The following is a 16,559-nucleotide window of genomic DNA, read 5'->3' as shown; positions in this document are numbered from 1 at the left end:
ATATATATATATATATATATATATACACACACACACACACACACACACACACACACACACACACACACACACACACAGTTTGAGAGTGCAGCAAGAATGATCTTGCTGCACTCTCACTTTTATTTGCAGATGATACCGATTTCCATTTTTCCAGTAGAATTTTTTTCTGCCCTCATGAATGAAGTTAACAGTAGCCTTCATGCATTTTTAATATGGTTTCAAACCAACATATTGGAATGCCATGTGATAAATCTAATTTTATGACGTTTACAGGGAAAATACATTATAATTTAGATTCAGTGTAAGTCAAGAAATTATTAATGTTACATCAACAAGAATAGGAATATTGATTGATGAGAACTTTACTTGGAAAGAGCATTTTAGTTTTGTTTGGAACTAGGTGACAAAATCAATGGGGATTATTAGAAAAATGATCAGGTTAGTTCACTCATCTTGTTTTTATACATTATATCATAGTCTGGTATATCCATATCTCACCTACAGTAATATTGTAAGGGTCAATACTTTCCCCACACATCTACATAAAATTATACTGCTGCAAAAGTGTTTTGTCAGATTGGCTACTTCTTTTTCCAAGTCATGTGCCCGAACGACTCCACTTTTTTGAGATGTAATGAGTGTGTGTATACCGATGTGTGTGTGCGTGTGTGTGTGTGTATACACACACACACACACGCACACACACACACACAATTTTTCATTTGTTATATTGTCATATTTTTGGATTCATAAAACCATAACTTCAGGTCCCTGTGATTACACTGAAAAAAATTGTGCTTCAAAATTAAGAACTTTGCTCCTGAAAGGAAGTCCGTCATTAGCAAATCGTCTCCCCAAAGAAAAAAACAAAAATACTTTGAGCCTTGGCGTGCCCCTCTCAAATGAAGTCCTAAAACCATGGAAACCTGTCTGTCCTCCAGCAGCTCCACCAAGCACAAGTCCTTCCACCCAAGCAATAGTGAGGAAGGAAGTCGGAAGATTTATACGCGCTGGCATCGTATCAACACATTTTATGCCAGGATGCAATCAGAGCTTCCCCAAAATGAGACGCTCACTTGTGCTTTGCAAAGACGCGTGTTTATGAATAACTGCTGAAGCTTCTCGCTGTATTAGCAAAGCTGTCAAAGCCAAACAAATGATCACCAAGACTGCGAGGTTGAAGGCGTAGTGTAGAATTTATGTTTCAAAGAGCCATTCAAAAAGCAAGATTGGGCTGAGTTTCCTGGCTCTATGCATCCGTTTTTGTTCTCATATTCTACTGCGCACAGCGAGCAAGTAATTTACAGTAGGGTATCGGAATATTTTGCATTAAGTGGTGGTTAGTTCACGCCACATGTTGACATATATGTGAAAGAGGTGAAATAATTTATTGCACCTTGGGAGTGCTTTGAGCCGCGAGTTGAAGTCATTCACTAATTCAAGACAACGCCAGCCAAGAACACAACTGGTCATCTTGGAGCTTTATTAGACATTTGGTTCTTTATGGAGTTGTTTATGTTAAGCACACATGCAGTCGTACAAAGTAATTTGGGAGGTGGCCGTGGCACAGCTGTAACACTCAATAAAAAAAAAAAAAAAATCTCTTAGGCCTTTTTTTTGTCTTGTTTTCAAATGTGGTGGGGATAAGCGTAAAAACACGGCTCGGGATTAGTCAGAATATTTGAGTATGAAAATTGACCTGTTATATGTCAAACAAATTTTATGACCAGCCACCTGAGACCAGTGCTTGCTGTTCTTTCATTTTGTAATACTTGGCCTCATTTGGGAATGACCTACTTTCCCAAAGCATCGTAGTTGCAATGGAAGCTAAAAACAAGGTAACGCTTATTCATGTCAATAAAAAAAATAAATAAATACTGGTTCTCACAGACGAGTTCGACATTATTTGTTTGCTATCCACCATTTTTTATTTCACGGGTGAAAATAGACACTCAGAAATACAGCGGAACATCCGAGGTCAAACTATTAACTATCCATCATCCATCCATCCGTTTTCTAATCCGCTTCTCCCCACGAGGGTTGCGGGTATGTGGGAGTCTATCCCGGCTGTCTTCAGGAAGTAGCTAGGGGACACCCTGAACAATCGCTGTGCACACATAGACAAACAACCATTCACGCTCACAATCACACCTATGGAACATTCAGAGTGTTCCATTCACATCCCATGCATGTTTTTGGAATATGAGAGGAAACCGGAGTACCAGGAGAAAACCCACGCAGGCACGGGGAGAACATGCAAATTCCACACAGGAAGGCCTGAGGAGAAATCGAACCCTGCACCTCTGCACTGTGAGGCGGACGTGCTAATCAGTCATCCACTGTTCCACTATTAACTATTTCATAAAGAAAAAAAGTTGACTGTGGCACTGCGAAATTGTACTCCGATTTAAAAGTACTGGAACATTCTTGTAACTGTAATACTGTACTGTACCATCATAGGACCATTATAAACAGTACAAATATTTGTTCCTATACCGAACAGTCATATAAGTACAAAAACTCTCCTGGGGTGTATGGTTTTCTGCAGAGGGCCACGATGACTATGAAAACCATATTTATGTATTGTACATGAATTGTCACCTCAGTATATAATCTCACATCCACAATTGCAATGGCAAATGATTGTTACAATTATCAACAATGAATGAAATTTGAGCTCAGAATTCATGGAAAACTGTGGCACCTGCACGTTAAGCACGCATATACCACTATTGTTCTGTCGAAGCTGAACTCTGAAAAAAAGTGCAGGGGACATGTTCTCTGTCTCACTTTCAGCATTTCAGTTTTATTTTTTCTTAAGTGAATGCACATGCCATTAATATAGGGCAGAGTAAAACAATCTGTCCATTTTTGGATTGGATTTGGAGTTGCCCCCAGCAAGGTGAGAGGAAAACAATTTTCATGAAAACTCACAAAGGTTAAAACGTTCTTTTTCGGCTGTCACCGTGATGGTGACAGCCAATCAGTGAACTGGCTGCGCCTCATGTGATTTGATTGACAGAGCAAGTCATGCTGAAAAAACGACATGGTGAAAGGCCATTGTGGAAAAAGGACATTCAGAAATAAAGACTGTATTTTTTTTTTTACTTTATATAATCATGGAACATAAATAATTATTTTAAAAGCATGGCATTGTAAGAATAAATATGAAACATTTAATGATAAGAACATTAGAATAAATTACATTTCATAGTCATGTTGCTTTATTTTGCAATTTAATGGTCATTCTTTAGATTGTTTTCCAAAATGTTTATTTCAGTGTGTAATTTTGACTCGTTTGCGCTTCTATATATACATACAGCAGGCAGATTCGTCTTGCAACCCCATCGATGGAGATTTCTTCAGTCCCGCGAGCTGCGATTCACAAACCAAAGGAGCTCTTCGGATGTTATCTTGTCGCCTTACACTTGCGGTGTTTGAATTTTGTTAATCCTAACAACATACCTCCATGTTTGGGGTCACAAATGCCGTTCACAGGAGCACAGTGAGCAATAGTTTCCATTTAAGAAGCCTGCATGAGTCGTTTGCTGATTGAAAACACATGGAAGAAAAGTCCGTAATCTATTTGGATGCTACTATTATCCCAATTTTAAAAATCAAATCAGTATACCCCGTTTGAAATTTTAGGATGGGATACATTGCAGCTCGTCTGAACAGCTTTTTGGTTTTATCGCACTTTGTTATTATTATTTTAAGTAGCAGCGGGTGTTCTTCCAGTGAATAACAGACTACAGCCACGTCATTCTGGCTCGTCAGCTCCAAAGTGAGTGACTTTACAATGGGTGAATTGTGGCTCCCTCCAGGGGATGAAATCATCATTCAACAGATGACGAAACCGCTACAAAAAGCAAATAATTGTAATAATTACAGCACGTATTGAGAAGTGATCTATCTGTAATTGTAATGGTTCTAGCTTCTTGCGAAAATCAGTTGTGGTACCTAATGATGCATTCATCAAAACAGAATACAAAAAGACAAGGAACTGCCAAATCAGCGTCTTTATTTTACAAACGCATTTCTGTCTTGACATTTTTTTTCCTTAATAAAAAAGCAATTTACAAGCTTAAGAACCAAAATGAAGCTGCACAGAATGATTATGAGTAAAATATATCATTTGAATAAATATACTTTTATTTCATGCTATAAAATAAAACAAAAGAAATGGCAATAGATACGTCAGCTTGAGCTAGCTTCATTTACTTCATAGTTGTACAAAACAGTAGAGTTCTGAGGTTCACAGTTGGGTTGTGAGGTTGTGTGGAGAGTGAACAAAACAGGAGTTGGGACACATGTGCTGTCATGACTCGGTTTTGGTGGCCCTTCTCTGGACAGAAGTCTTCAGCTCAGTGGAACGCAATGGACTCATTGAGACCTTGAGGCAGAATGCATGGAAACCACTGACTTGAGGACTTGCACCCCCACCTGAAGAGAAGTGCACGATTATGGACATAGGATGCGGCCCAATGAGACCATTTTAAAACACTATATACCCTGAGTTGAGAGTTCCAACTTTTTGTTTGTTTGTTTTTTGCCTTGTTCCCAAATGCATGAGCAAGAGACATTATAGTGCGTTGAGGGAGTTGATATTGAGCGAATCCCGACAGTCTCTGCAACTTAAGAGCCAGAAGTGTCCACCAAATCAGAACATGACAACACACAGCCCATTCGCAAAACGTGGCTAGACAGCCCAAAAATCCCTTTCTTATTTTGACACAGCTGGAGGTGCAACTCTGCCCAGTGCAGAGTGGATGACTGAGCCACATGCTCAGTTCTTCTGCTGCAGTTAACCAATTATCGCTGGATTTTGACCATAAACACGTGTTTCCTTTAATATATACACAGCGTATATCATGAGAATTTTTTTTTTTTTAAAGAGGAAGCCAACCTGTCCAAACTTTGTCAGCGGATAGAAAACAAAAAAACCAAAAAAAAAATCAATATCAAATTATCCTGCTTCTATTTTAATTTAACAGCTCCCTGACATTCAGTTTATTTGATATGACAGGCCAATATTTCAATAGGCTTGATGATCCAAATACACCACTTTTATAAAAGTTTATTGCTTTCTTTTAATAATACACAGTGGACAGAAACCGAAAAGAAGGTATGGAAGACTTAAGATTTTTCTTTTCTAAGCCAGTATCAGTGTTTGTAAACTACCTGAAGTGAATTTAAGAAGAGGATGAGCTGCAATTTCAAAAAGTAGTCGGACAGCCTTCCCTGTAAACACTTCCTTTTGATTACTTGTGGCCCATAATGCATCTCCTGCATTGTGTGTGGAACTAAGAAAAAGTCAACGAGAGTGTGAGCCAAGGTCAGTTGGTTTTGTGTGTGTACTATGACTTAAGTAAATATAGCTACAAGAAAAGCATTTAAACAATACCCCCGCCATTTACCTATACATGGACTTATATACTTATTTGATAAGAAAACAAAACCTTATTAGTCAAAAAGCATCTTTTCACGGGGAAAGGAACCTGCTAAAGCAAATGAGGCCATTATAGCTGGATAGATACAATTTCCAGAGGTACTATTAATGGGAACTGTTAAGTGCACAATCAATGACAAAAATTCAATAACTTTTTTAAAAATTATCCATTGGCAATTGTAACTAAATTTTGTGGTTGCGAAACGTGCAATTCGACTACAGTATAGGGTAAGCGTTTTTTTTTCTTCTTTTCCTTTCTTCATTTTATTTAAAATGCACACATACTTGACTAAATTTTTAAGCAGCTGCTCCCCGCCAGTGTTGGAGCAGGAGAGGGAAGTACATTTTTCGCGTTCCATGCATCTCCTTCCTTCATTCATTGAAAGACGGAAAAAGTACGGCACATACTGTAGACGGGATTGTCCTCACTGGCTAGAGCGGAGGGATCAACAAATCTCTCTCTGAGTCCAAGGCAAGAGCCTCGTTTGATTGTTATCACTTGCTACCTCAGATAGTCATTTGTCCCATGACGATCAAATAAAATCTGAAACAAACCAAAAAGTCTTTCCTTTGAGTCAAAAGGGAACAAGGTGGTAGAGGACATGAGCTGAAAAAGTACAAAAATGAATGACGGTGGACAACTCATTTCTTCTTGGTACTACTTTACAATACATGTATGTGGCGGTTTCATCAAAACCTCTTGATGCAATCCATTTAAAAAGAAACCAGGCACATTCTTCCAAGTGCCAAACTCTGAAAGGTAAAGCTTGTGGGAAGGCACTAGGTTGAAATGCCACTTGTTGTGAAGGACTCTCTCCTTTGTTTACATTGGCTTCACACAATTACATTACCGATTGCACATAATTTACTATCACCTATTTTATGGCTTGAATGAATGTTGCTAATTCTCATATCGCCTTCATCGCAAATTGGTCAGATTTGTTACAAATGATTGTTTTCAGTGGGGCGCGTACATTCCTTTCAAATCGCAATTAATTCGGCCTACCTTTCACGAATCACCCATTCCTTTTGGTAAGCATTCACTTAGGAAATCAAAAATGTACACTTCAAAAACAATGAGCTAATCTTTGGCATGAACTCATGGCACAAAAAAAAAAAAAAAACAACAAAACAAAACAGTTTGCACCTTTCACTTGCAAATCATTTCTGGGCAATTATTGGCAAAATCAAATTAAAACTCATCAGTAACGGACAAAGTTAAAAATAATGGAAATAAATGTGGTAAACATTCATTTTAAAGCGTTCAGTTGATGTTGGGATCAAAATGTGGTTATTAACTAAAACTGTAAGTAAGAAACACGTACAGAAAAAAAAACCCAACAGAATGACAACCGCATTCGAGTGAATTCCACAGAAATGCGATGCACTCTCAATTGCCCAGTAAAGATAAAGACTGCACATGAGAAAATTATAATCTTAATTCAACTTGGCAAAAGACCACGTCATATTGCTATCAAGCAAAATTGCACCACAAAAAAAAAAAAAAAAAAAAAGGAAAAAGAAAAAGGCATTGACTCATTTGGATGGATAATAAGAGAGCAATGTTGTTTCAAAAAGAGACCACATGAGCTGAGCTTCAAATTACCAAATCGCTATGAAAGGATAATCAATCAGGCCTTCCAAGTGCCTTTTAAGAATCAACAAGGAAATCACAATGGATATAAAACAGTCTTTACATACTAATCTCTACCCAACGCCCAATCCCCATGGTTTAATAAAACAGTAAAAACACAACAAAGACATTTTGCATGATTTGTAACCATGAGTAATCTTGCGGTTGCAGAGTCTCATCTTGTTGTAGTAACTGCTGTGAGGGTAGTACTGTACTACTCTTGACACTGCAGTATCAGATTTAAAAGGAGATTAGCAAACTCTCACTGGGACACCCAAACCTTCCCCACTAACTATGCAAAGTGCATCAATACTTTGTATTATATACTTTCACCACCTCCTTTAACATTTACATATCTTTTCTTTTAGCCACACATGTCAAACAAAAAGTGGTATTGACTGCTGAAAACAACATTGGTCTTAACATTAACATTTGCGCCGCACCAATGCAGAAAACTAAGACGGCGGGTACAAACCCAATTCCAATGAAGTTGGGATGTTGTGTTTCATACCAATAAAAACTGATGATTTGCAAATCATGTTCAACGTATATTTGATTGGATGCATTACAAAGACAGGACATGTAAGATTCAAACTGATCAACTTTATTTTTAGCATATAATCACGAATTTGGAATTTTATGGCTGCTAAGCGTCCCAAAAAAAGCTGGGACAAGGTCATGTTTACCATTGTATTCATCACCTTTTATTTCAATATTTAAAAATGGATGGGAACTGAGGATGCGAATTCTTTGCCAGTCTTGCTTGATCTAAGGCTTCAACTGTTCAACAGTCCGGGGTCTCCGTTGCCGTAGTTTACGCTTCATAATGGAGACATGACTGGACTGCAGGTAGGTCAGTTTAGTACCCTTGTGCTTTTACGACAAAGCCGCTTTTGTGACATGTGCAAAATGCGGTTTGGCATTGTTCTACTGAAATAAACGGGCATCCAAGGAAAAAGATGTTGCTTGGATGGCAGACCACAGAAGACATTTCCACTTTTCATAAGTCTATCTTAGATGAGTTTGGGCCCAGAGAAGCTGGCGGCGTTTCTGGGTGTTGTCAAAAAAAATGGCTTTCGAGTTGCATACAAGTTTTAAGTTGCACTTATGGATGTGGTACCTAACTGTATTTACTGACATCGGTTATCTGAAGTGTTCCGGAGCCCATGTGGTGATATCCTTTCCACATTGATGTCAGTTTTTGATGCAGGGATTGAAGGTCATGGGCATTTAATATTGGTTTTCGCCCTTCCTGCTTACATGCAGTGATATTGCCAAAGTTCTCTGAACTTTTAGACAATATTATGGCCCGTAGGTGATGAAATCCTTAAATTACTTGCAATTGTATGTTGAGGAAAATTGTCCTTGAACCGTTTTGACTATTTTCTCACGCAGTTGTACACAAAGAGGTGAACCTTGCCACATCTTTGCTTGTAAATGACTGAGCAATTCAGGGAAGCTCCTTTTATGCCCAATCGTGGAGCACACCGGTTCCCAGTCAACCGGTTTACCTGCGGGACGTTCCAAACAGGTGTTTGATGAGCAATCCTCAAATTTCTCATTCTTTTTTGACTCTTGTCCCATCGTTTTTTTTTTTTTTTTTTTGGGATGTTGCAGCCATAAAATTGTAAATTAAGGATTATTTGCTAAAAAACATCTTTTTATCAGTTTGAACATTGAATGTCTCTTTGTAGTGTATTCAATTAAATATTGGTTGAACATGATTTGCAAATCGTATTCTGTTTTTATTTATGTTTAACACAATCTCCCAACTTCATTGGAGATGGGTTTGTCGGATAGAATGAAAGGAGAAAACAAACAAACAACAACAACAACAAAAAAAAACAATCGTCCTTGCAAATAATGGAAGAAAAACCATGTCAAAATGGCTGAGATTCCTTTGCTGCTTTTTGCATATTATTGACATGACACGAGTACTTTTGCTTTACTTAGCATGAACGGATCCGGGAGTTGTTGCAACTGCAGTGAATGAATAATGAGTTGTAGCTTACCTTACCTTACCTAACGCGGGTCAAAAGAAGTTGCACATTCTGATCAAATCCCAGTGTAGGGGGAATATGTGGGACTTCAAGTGAGCCCCTTTTCACAGTTAACATTTCTAAAACCGTGATTACATAAGAGCACGCCACCACTATTAGCGATGAGGTAAAAATCCTGTGTTTTGTTGGGAAAACACTTTAGACAGCAAACTGACAACTTGAAGTATACTGGGCTATCGATTTAATATCTATTTCTTAATGTTCCAAAAAACAAACACGAGCATACTAAATGTAGTCACTTGAGCAAATCACCTCTCCTTGTTCGTCTAACCCATACAATCAACAAGGAATATTTCCCCTGTCTATGAAGGCTATACATTGAGAGCATATTCTTTAAATGGTTTGGCAAAACACTGTACATGCACCCTAAAATGAATTTATAACAGTGAACTTGTCTGTGCCCGGTAGGTTACTGGCTATGAGGTAGAACCAAGTAAGTTCCATTGAAGTGAGAATACTGTGATGAGTATGTAGTTGGTTGTATCATGAGGTATTGAACGGATATGTCACAAAAAGCTTTGCAATAAAAAAAAAAAAAGAAAAGAAAAAAAAAGAGAGAATAGATCATTCCTAGTAAGTGAGTGACCTCCTGTGGCCGTATGTGCAAAAACAGGTCAGGTAAAAAGGTGATATGACAAGCATCTTACCAGAGCTTTCACATTTTCAATTATTGCAACATGCCTATATAACTCTGTAAATATGTTTCTAAAAACATGGACAGATATAAAGAGAAATCATCTGGGGGAAGGGAAGCTTGGAGGAGGGTGTTGTGAGTGTAGATAAATGGGATCTCAGCAAAAATAGTAAGATGTCGCTCCCGAAGTAACTCGCTTGCCTCTGCATTTGACACCGAGCATTCACAAAATTGGTAGCACCCCTTTTAGTAAGAAACATCCATATTAGAGGGAGCTGGAAAATCCTTAAATTGATTTGGAAAAAAACAAAACAAAAATCTTAAAGCTTCTTTAACCTGAAGCAGAACCTAATAATCACATCTGGACGCCTGAGCCTCTTCTGGACTGCATTTGGAACTCTCCTCCATATCATTGGCAGGTGCCTCTTCTGCATATTGTGCCTCATAGGCTATCCCCTCAGCGGTCTCGTCCGGGTCTTTCTGATCCGAGCTTGCCTCCGTCCTCTCTGGGGAGTCCATATGATTGCTGCTCTCGGACACTCCCATGTGCTTCTTCCTCAGGTGCTGGTTAAGGGTGCCCTGAAATGGGAAGCATTTTCCACAGATCTGGCAGTGGAAGGGCTTGTTGTCCGTGTGGCCGCGGATGTGGTACTCCAGTTGGTCTTTCCTTGTGTACTTCTTGCCACAGAATTTACAAACAAATGGGGTGATGCCCATGTGCAGGCGCATGTGACGGTCGAGGCTTCCTTTCTGATTGAAGGTTTTACCACAGTAGACGCAAATGAGTCTTTCGTTGTACGGGTACCACTGACTCCTCAGACTCCGCTCTCGCAAGTCGTTCTCCAACATGGTGGGTCCCACGGCGGGTTCGCTGTCATCTGACCCCTGTTTGATGTGACTCAGTACTGCTGCCGGGATGGCCAGGGGGCGCTTTGCTCTGGCTCTCCCACCTCTGAAGCCGCTGAGTATGGAACGGGATGGACTGGAACTACTGAGGTTAACGAAGCATGGCGAAGACAGCCCTGAGTAGGAATAGGCAGCAGACTGGATAACTGGACCATAAGAACCCACGCTAACAGCCAGAACTTGCTCTCCGTCGACCAACTCTGTGTGGTAGCCATCATCGCCAGCTGAGGAACTGTCCGAGTAGGTCGGCCTCTCCGTTTTTTCTACTTTCACGTGCACATCCGTTACTTGCCCATCTTTGCCAATGAGTTCCACTTGCTCCATTTCTCCTTCCATGGGTGCGTCATGCTCTGACACGCTATCGGTGCTGCCGCGATCTGACTGGCCTTCCTCTTGCTGCGGTCGTCCGCGACCAAGGGCTTTTCCTGCAAGATCCAGGCGTGCTTCGTGTCCTGCGTGACTCTGACGGGAGTAGTAAGGGGGGGAGATCTGCGTGGGGTTGACAAAGAGGTTGCTGTCGTTGACCCCGTTGCGATCGGTCTGCGAATCATCCTTCTCTGGGCTGCAGGTATTAACTGGGAGGCTTATTTTGGAGTGGATGCTCTCAAGGATCTGAGTACACTTGTCAATAATGACCTGCATCTGCAGAAAGCTGGCAGCAGTCAGGAAACTGATAATGTCCTTGAGCTGCAGGGACATATGACCTGTGTAGCAGAATGCAAGAAGCTGCTCAAACACCTCAGGGCTTTTGATGACTGAGATCGAAAGGCCACTCATGGTGCTGAGCGCTGAGTGGTCTCGAAAGTAGGGTGAGCTCGCTGCCAGGACGGCCTTGTGGGCGCGGAATGGCTGACCCTGTATGTGAACAATGATGTCACATAACTTGCCCTGTAGTCGCAACTCATTGAGCTGAGTCAGGACGGTGTTGCTGAACTCCGGCACATCAAACTCGATGTAGCTGCCGTCGTCCATTTCTTGAATCTGCTTCTCCAGTTTGTCAACCACCTGAGGGGGAAAGACAACAAACAGAAAACATTAGCAAAGAAACATACAGGGGTATCTCATTTGTCAGTCATTTTTTCGTTCATTTTCCGATCCGCTTTATCCTCACAAGGGTCGCGGGGGGGGGAGGGTGCTGGAGCCTCGGGACAATTTAGAGTGTTCAATCAGCCTGCCATGCATGTTTTTGGAATGTGGGAGGAAACCGGAGAACCTGAAGAAAACCCACACAGGCCCGGGGAGAACATGCAAACTCCACACAGGAAGGCCGGAGCCGGGATGAAGTATTTATACAATGATGAACCCTTTTTTTTGTTTTTTGGTAACAGAAGAACTAATAGAAATAACAGAAAATTCAGAAGTGCATGCAAATATGAATGGCTAGAGAACGGCTGTAGAATCACGGTCGTGCAAATGAGAATTACAGAAATCAGGCTAAAAACTGCAAACTCCCCTTCTACTATTCTCCACGTTATTTCTTTCCAGACAGATCATGTGATATGAGCTGAGATTTGGATTGGCCGTCACTTCTGCGTTGTTCCAAAGCCATTCACTTGTGATGCATATTTTGAACCGCAATCAAAAGGAACACGCGGTCGGGTCGCTTGGCGTATGGCTGTCTTAAAAAACGTAGAACAGGTCTGGCAACATTGTTTTTGGGGTGGCAAGTGAACAATGTAGTACAAACATACTGTAGGCTGGGATAAAAAGTTAACACCCAGTGCACGGTGCATGCATGTGGATGTAGAATTCAATACATTCAGAATTGGGTGGGTGAAAATGGGTTGTGTTAGGCTTAAAACTTCTGAATAATGTCTCACGCAAAAGACTTGCTGCGCTTTACCAGTGATAACAATTTTCTGAACGTTTAGATTGATGATTACATTGATCTCTCTATGAATTTTTATGAAGAACCATTATGTCCTGTAATATTTGGCTTTTAAAGACTGCCAATGGCGTGCACATGTAGTTATTTATTTTCATGTTAATAAACTAATTTACATAGTTAAAATTTTAGTATAGTGTTATTGCGCTGCTGCTGCCTTGACCCTGATTTTGCATTTACCAGAAAAATGAATGTTTTATTTTTATGTACTTGTGTACATAGCTTTTACATGAATTGAGTGAAAGCTAGAAATGCTTTTTTTTTTTTTACCTATTAGATTTGCTGATAACATGATGCTGCCCTTTTTTGTCTTTGTTTTATGTCTTCTGCATGTTAAGTAGCACAATGGAAATAAGGCCTTGGGGGCTTTATCGTGTTTTAATTTTGGTGATGCCTGTTTTCTGTGCTATCCCCAAATAAATTCAATCAATCAATCAATCAATCAAAAACAGCGGACCACCACGATTTGGGAGGGAGAAAGACCAGGCTTCAAAGAGCGAGAATCTGCATATAATTGACGGCCACTGAAATGCATTGTGAAAAATAAAATCAACCCCCCAATTATTAAAACAAAAAAAAAAAAAAGAAAGAAAAAAACTGATAAACCTCCAATATGCGCTATATATATATATGTATATATATTGGCCCGGGACAGAAAGAGACTGGAGCGACTGGTCAGGAGGGCCATTTCTGTCCTGGGCTGCTCCCTGGACACTCTGGAGGAGGTGGGCAACAGGAGGATGCTAGCTAAGCTAAAAGCTATGATGGACAGTCCCTCCCACCCCCTTCAGTCAGCCCTGACAGCACTTGGTAGCTCCTTCAGCCAGAGACCGTTACACCCGCGCTGCAAGAGGGAGAGATACCGCCGCTTGTTCCTACCAACTGCTGTCAGGCTGCTGAATAAACATACGTGAAAACCTGTAACCATTGTAAAAAGCACAGCAATGTTATGCTGCATACAGTATATGCCGTTGCATATACAGTATGCTTATATCTATATCTTATATTTATATTGCATTCTAAACTGTGTACAGTTCTTTTTCTGAAACATTTACTTGTGCATGCAACGCTTTGTTTTTTCTTTTCTAACCCCCACCCCATTCTGCTGCTGTAGACTGCAAATGTCCCCAGTGTGGGACAAATAAAGGTTATCTGAGTACTGTGAAAAGTGCTTTCAAATAAAAAGTATTGTATAGATACCGTTTGTGTGCAAATATCAATGGCCTTTAAAAGTTCTAACCCCTTAACACTGATACTATTTGTGAGCCAAACTATAGCATTTTGCATTGTTTGTTAGCTTAAAGCTAAATGGACTTACCTCAAGCAAAGCTATGTTGTTTTCAATACAAAACTGATAATCATCTTTGTTTTATGTTCAGTTTGACAATAAACATTGCAATAAACAGCTTGAAGCCACTGAAGACTTGTTCATTAACTGGCAAGCTGCTGCTTGTCGTGAAGTGAGTTGACTGCCACTCGATAGCGCTCGACTTGATCACAAATCAAAGGGGGAAAAATGGTTTAGTGACACATTTTCTAAACACAATGTCAACATATTTCCACACAGGAAACAATATTTTAGAGAATAACCTGTGATTTAGCTCCTGTATATGTAGCAGAGAATGTTTCAAGGCTGCTGCAACCAAAGGGGGTAGCATGTCCAAGTTATTTTAACATTATGAAACAGACACATGCCGCTAATTGAAACAGAACACGAGGGTCTGAAAGCTCCCGTTGAGAAACAGACAACACGATGTTGTACTTGGGGAAAACCCACCCATGCAAACTCCACACAGGAAGGCCAGAGCCCAGATTCAAGCAAAAAATCTCAGAACTGCAGAGTCCACAACTTGTCCATTGTGTTGCCACCTTTCAATATGAATTTGTGTTTTTTTGACAGACATGAGCCGCTAAAAGAAAATATTCTTCCTATAACTGGAAGTTTTGGAAATATTTAATTAACATAAATAAGTACTGGAAATAAATTCAAATGAAGACACATTGATAGGAAATAAATAATTCGTTCACTGGACTTCACCAACCCCCTCCTCTGTTTTGGTACAGGACTCATTTCACTCTTAATTCTTCTGATCTGTGACCAACTTTGCCATGTTTTTCCATCTTACACTACGACAGTGGCCATACAGTATGTCACATTGTGCCGACACTGAGCAAGATCTGAGTATAAATGCAGGTGAAATTGAAAACTATATTCAATGTTATTAACGTTCTCTTACAGTTAAGCATTTAGATTGACTAGTTACATAATCCTCAATTAAGATCAGACAAGATAAGATAAAAAAAACCTTTATTTGTCTCACAATGGAGAAATTCCCAATTTACAGCTGCAAAATTATGAAAGATTATGCTCCCGCCTTCCTGTGTGGAGTTTGCATGATCTCCATGTGCCTGTGTGGGTTTTTTCCGGGTACTGCGGTTTCCTCCCACATTCCAAAAACATGCACGGCAGGTTAATGGAACACTCTAAATTGTCCCAAGGCGTGACTGTGAGTTTCGAATGGTTGTTCGTCTCTGTGTGCCCTGTGATTGGCAGGCAAACAGTTCAGGGTGTACCCCGCCTACTGCCTGGAGACGGCTGGGATAGGCTCCGGCACGCTCGCGAACCTCGTGAGGATAAAGCGGATCAGAAAATGGATGGATGGATAGATGTTTGATAGTCTTATATAATCTTAGTATGCTAACTTAAGCATCCTGTGCAGTGATGAATATGGCAGCTAGTCCCCACAAGAACAAATGTGAACCATCGAGCCCACATACGTATATCGCGGTAACTTGCTTCAATTTGAATCCACTTTCTTCAAACTTGGAAGGATCAAAATTAACTTGATGCAATTGCATTGCCTTGATTTTCCTGAGGTTAGCACAACGAAACAGTATAGAAGACGCTCATGGCAACTCATCATATTATGGTGTGATAGATGGGGCCAATAACGGTTGTGACAAGGTCACGACAACTTAGCTCATGGTGGCCCAACAAGGTCACCACTACGGAAGATGATAATGATGATAATTGGAGGTTGGCGATATTAGGCGTAGAAAAAAAAGTAGTGTGTTTCCGGTAACCCGAACGGCCGAGAATTTCTACGTCGAAAAAAAACTTTACGGTCGGCATTTTTTTCAAACAACCCTCTCCATTTTTGTGTAGAGGGTTTACATCAGTGCAAACTCTCGCGATATTCACATTGAGCGTGTGCGTCGGCGGAGGCGGCGGCGCGCCCCTGCCCCCCGAGTCCGGAGCGGGGAGAAAACTAAACAGGTGGCGGCGCCGCCGGCTGCGGAACGGCGGGTTCAGTGTCTTCTCGTTTTATGTTTTATGGTTATTTTGTTTAAATTTTTGATAGGGAAAAAAAAGATTAATAAAAAAAAAATAAATTAAAAAAAAAACTTTGTCCGACCTACCGACCCTATGCTGAAATTTCATGTTACCGGAAACACACTATCTTTTTGTTTGGCCTTAAGAAAATCTCATGACACTGTATAAAAACTCAATTTTATGAAAAGAAAAAAAACCCACAATATTGTCTTTTTGTATATACCAGCGGTGACAAACAATTTTACCAGTCATTTTCTTGTCATTTGCTCTTATTGGCTCAGCGGCGCAAAATATCATGGTCTACGTTGGTCACAAATTAAAATGCACCAATTAATTAACCACCAAAGGTTGCTGGAACTGCACAAATGGAACATAACTTGGCCTGTTTAATGATGGTGCTTTTATTATTGTGACGATGACATTGTGGCAATTTTAATAGAGATATTGTTGTATCGTTACATCCCTCGACACCACTCAATAAGTCTTAATGTCAGACCCTGAAAAAAGGCTTAACAATGAGGCAATATCAATATGTATAGACACACGATCGATACGAATAGAAAATACATTTGATAGGACTGGCATAAGATTACTTATATCGTGATACATTTTTTCAGCTTAGCTCTACCCTGAAATATCACAAGGATATATATATATA

General features: G+C 40.1%; 1 protein-coding gene across 2 annotated transcripts in view; it reads right to left on the bottom strand.

Annotated features, from left to right (window-relative positions):
• Window positions 1–8,912: 8,912 nt before the first annotated feature.
• Window positions 8,913–16,559, bottom strand: part of zbtb34 (zinc finger and BTB domain containing 34) — a 15,598-nt gene continuing 7,951 nt past the window's right edge. For both annotated transcript variants that reach the window (XM_019862884.1, XM_019862885.1), the window contains exon 2: window positions 8,913–11,687. In XM_019862884.1, coding sequence (XP_019718443.1) covers window positions 10,125–11,687 — 1,563 coding nt within the window. In that variant the 3' untranslated portion in view covers window positions 8,913–10,124. The remainder of the gene's footprint in view (window positions 11,688–16,559) is intronic.

The sequence above is a fragment of the Hippocampus comes genome, unplaced genomic scaffold, assembly GCF_001891065.2.
Source record: "Hippocampus comes isolate QL1 unplaced genomic scaffold, H_comes_QL1_v1.1 scaffold147, whole genome shotgun sequence".
Taxonomy (NCBI): Eukaryota; Metazoa; Chordata; class Actinopteri; order Syngnathiformes; family Syngnathidae; genus Hippocampus; species Hippocampus comes.
Note: the sequence above shows the minus strand (reverse complement) of the source record. Positions and strands in the feature narration are given on the sequence as shown.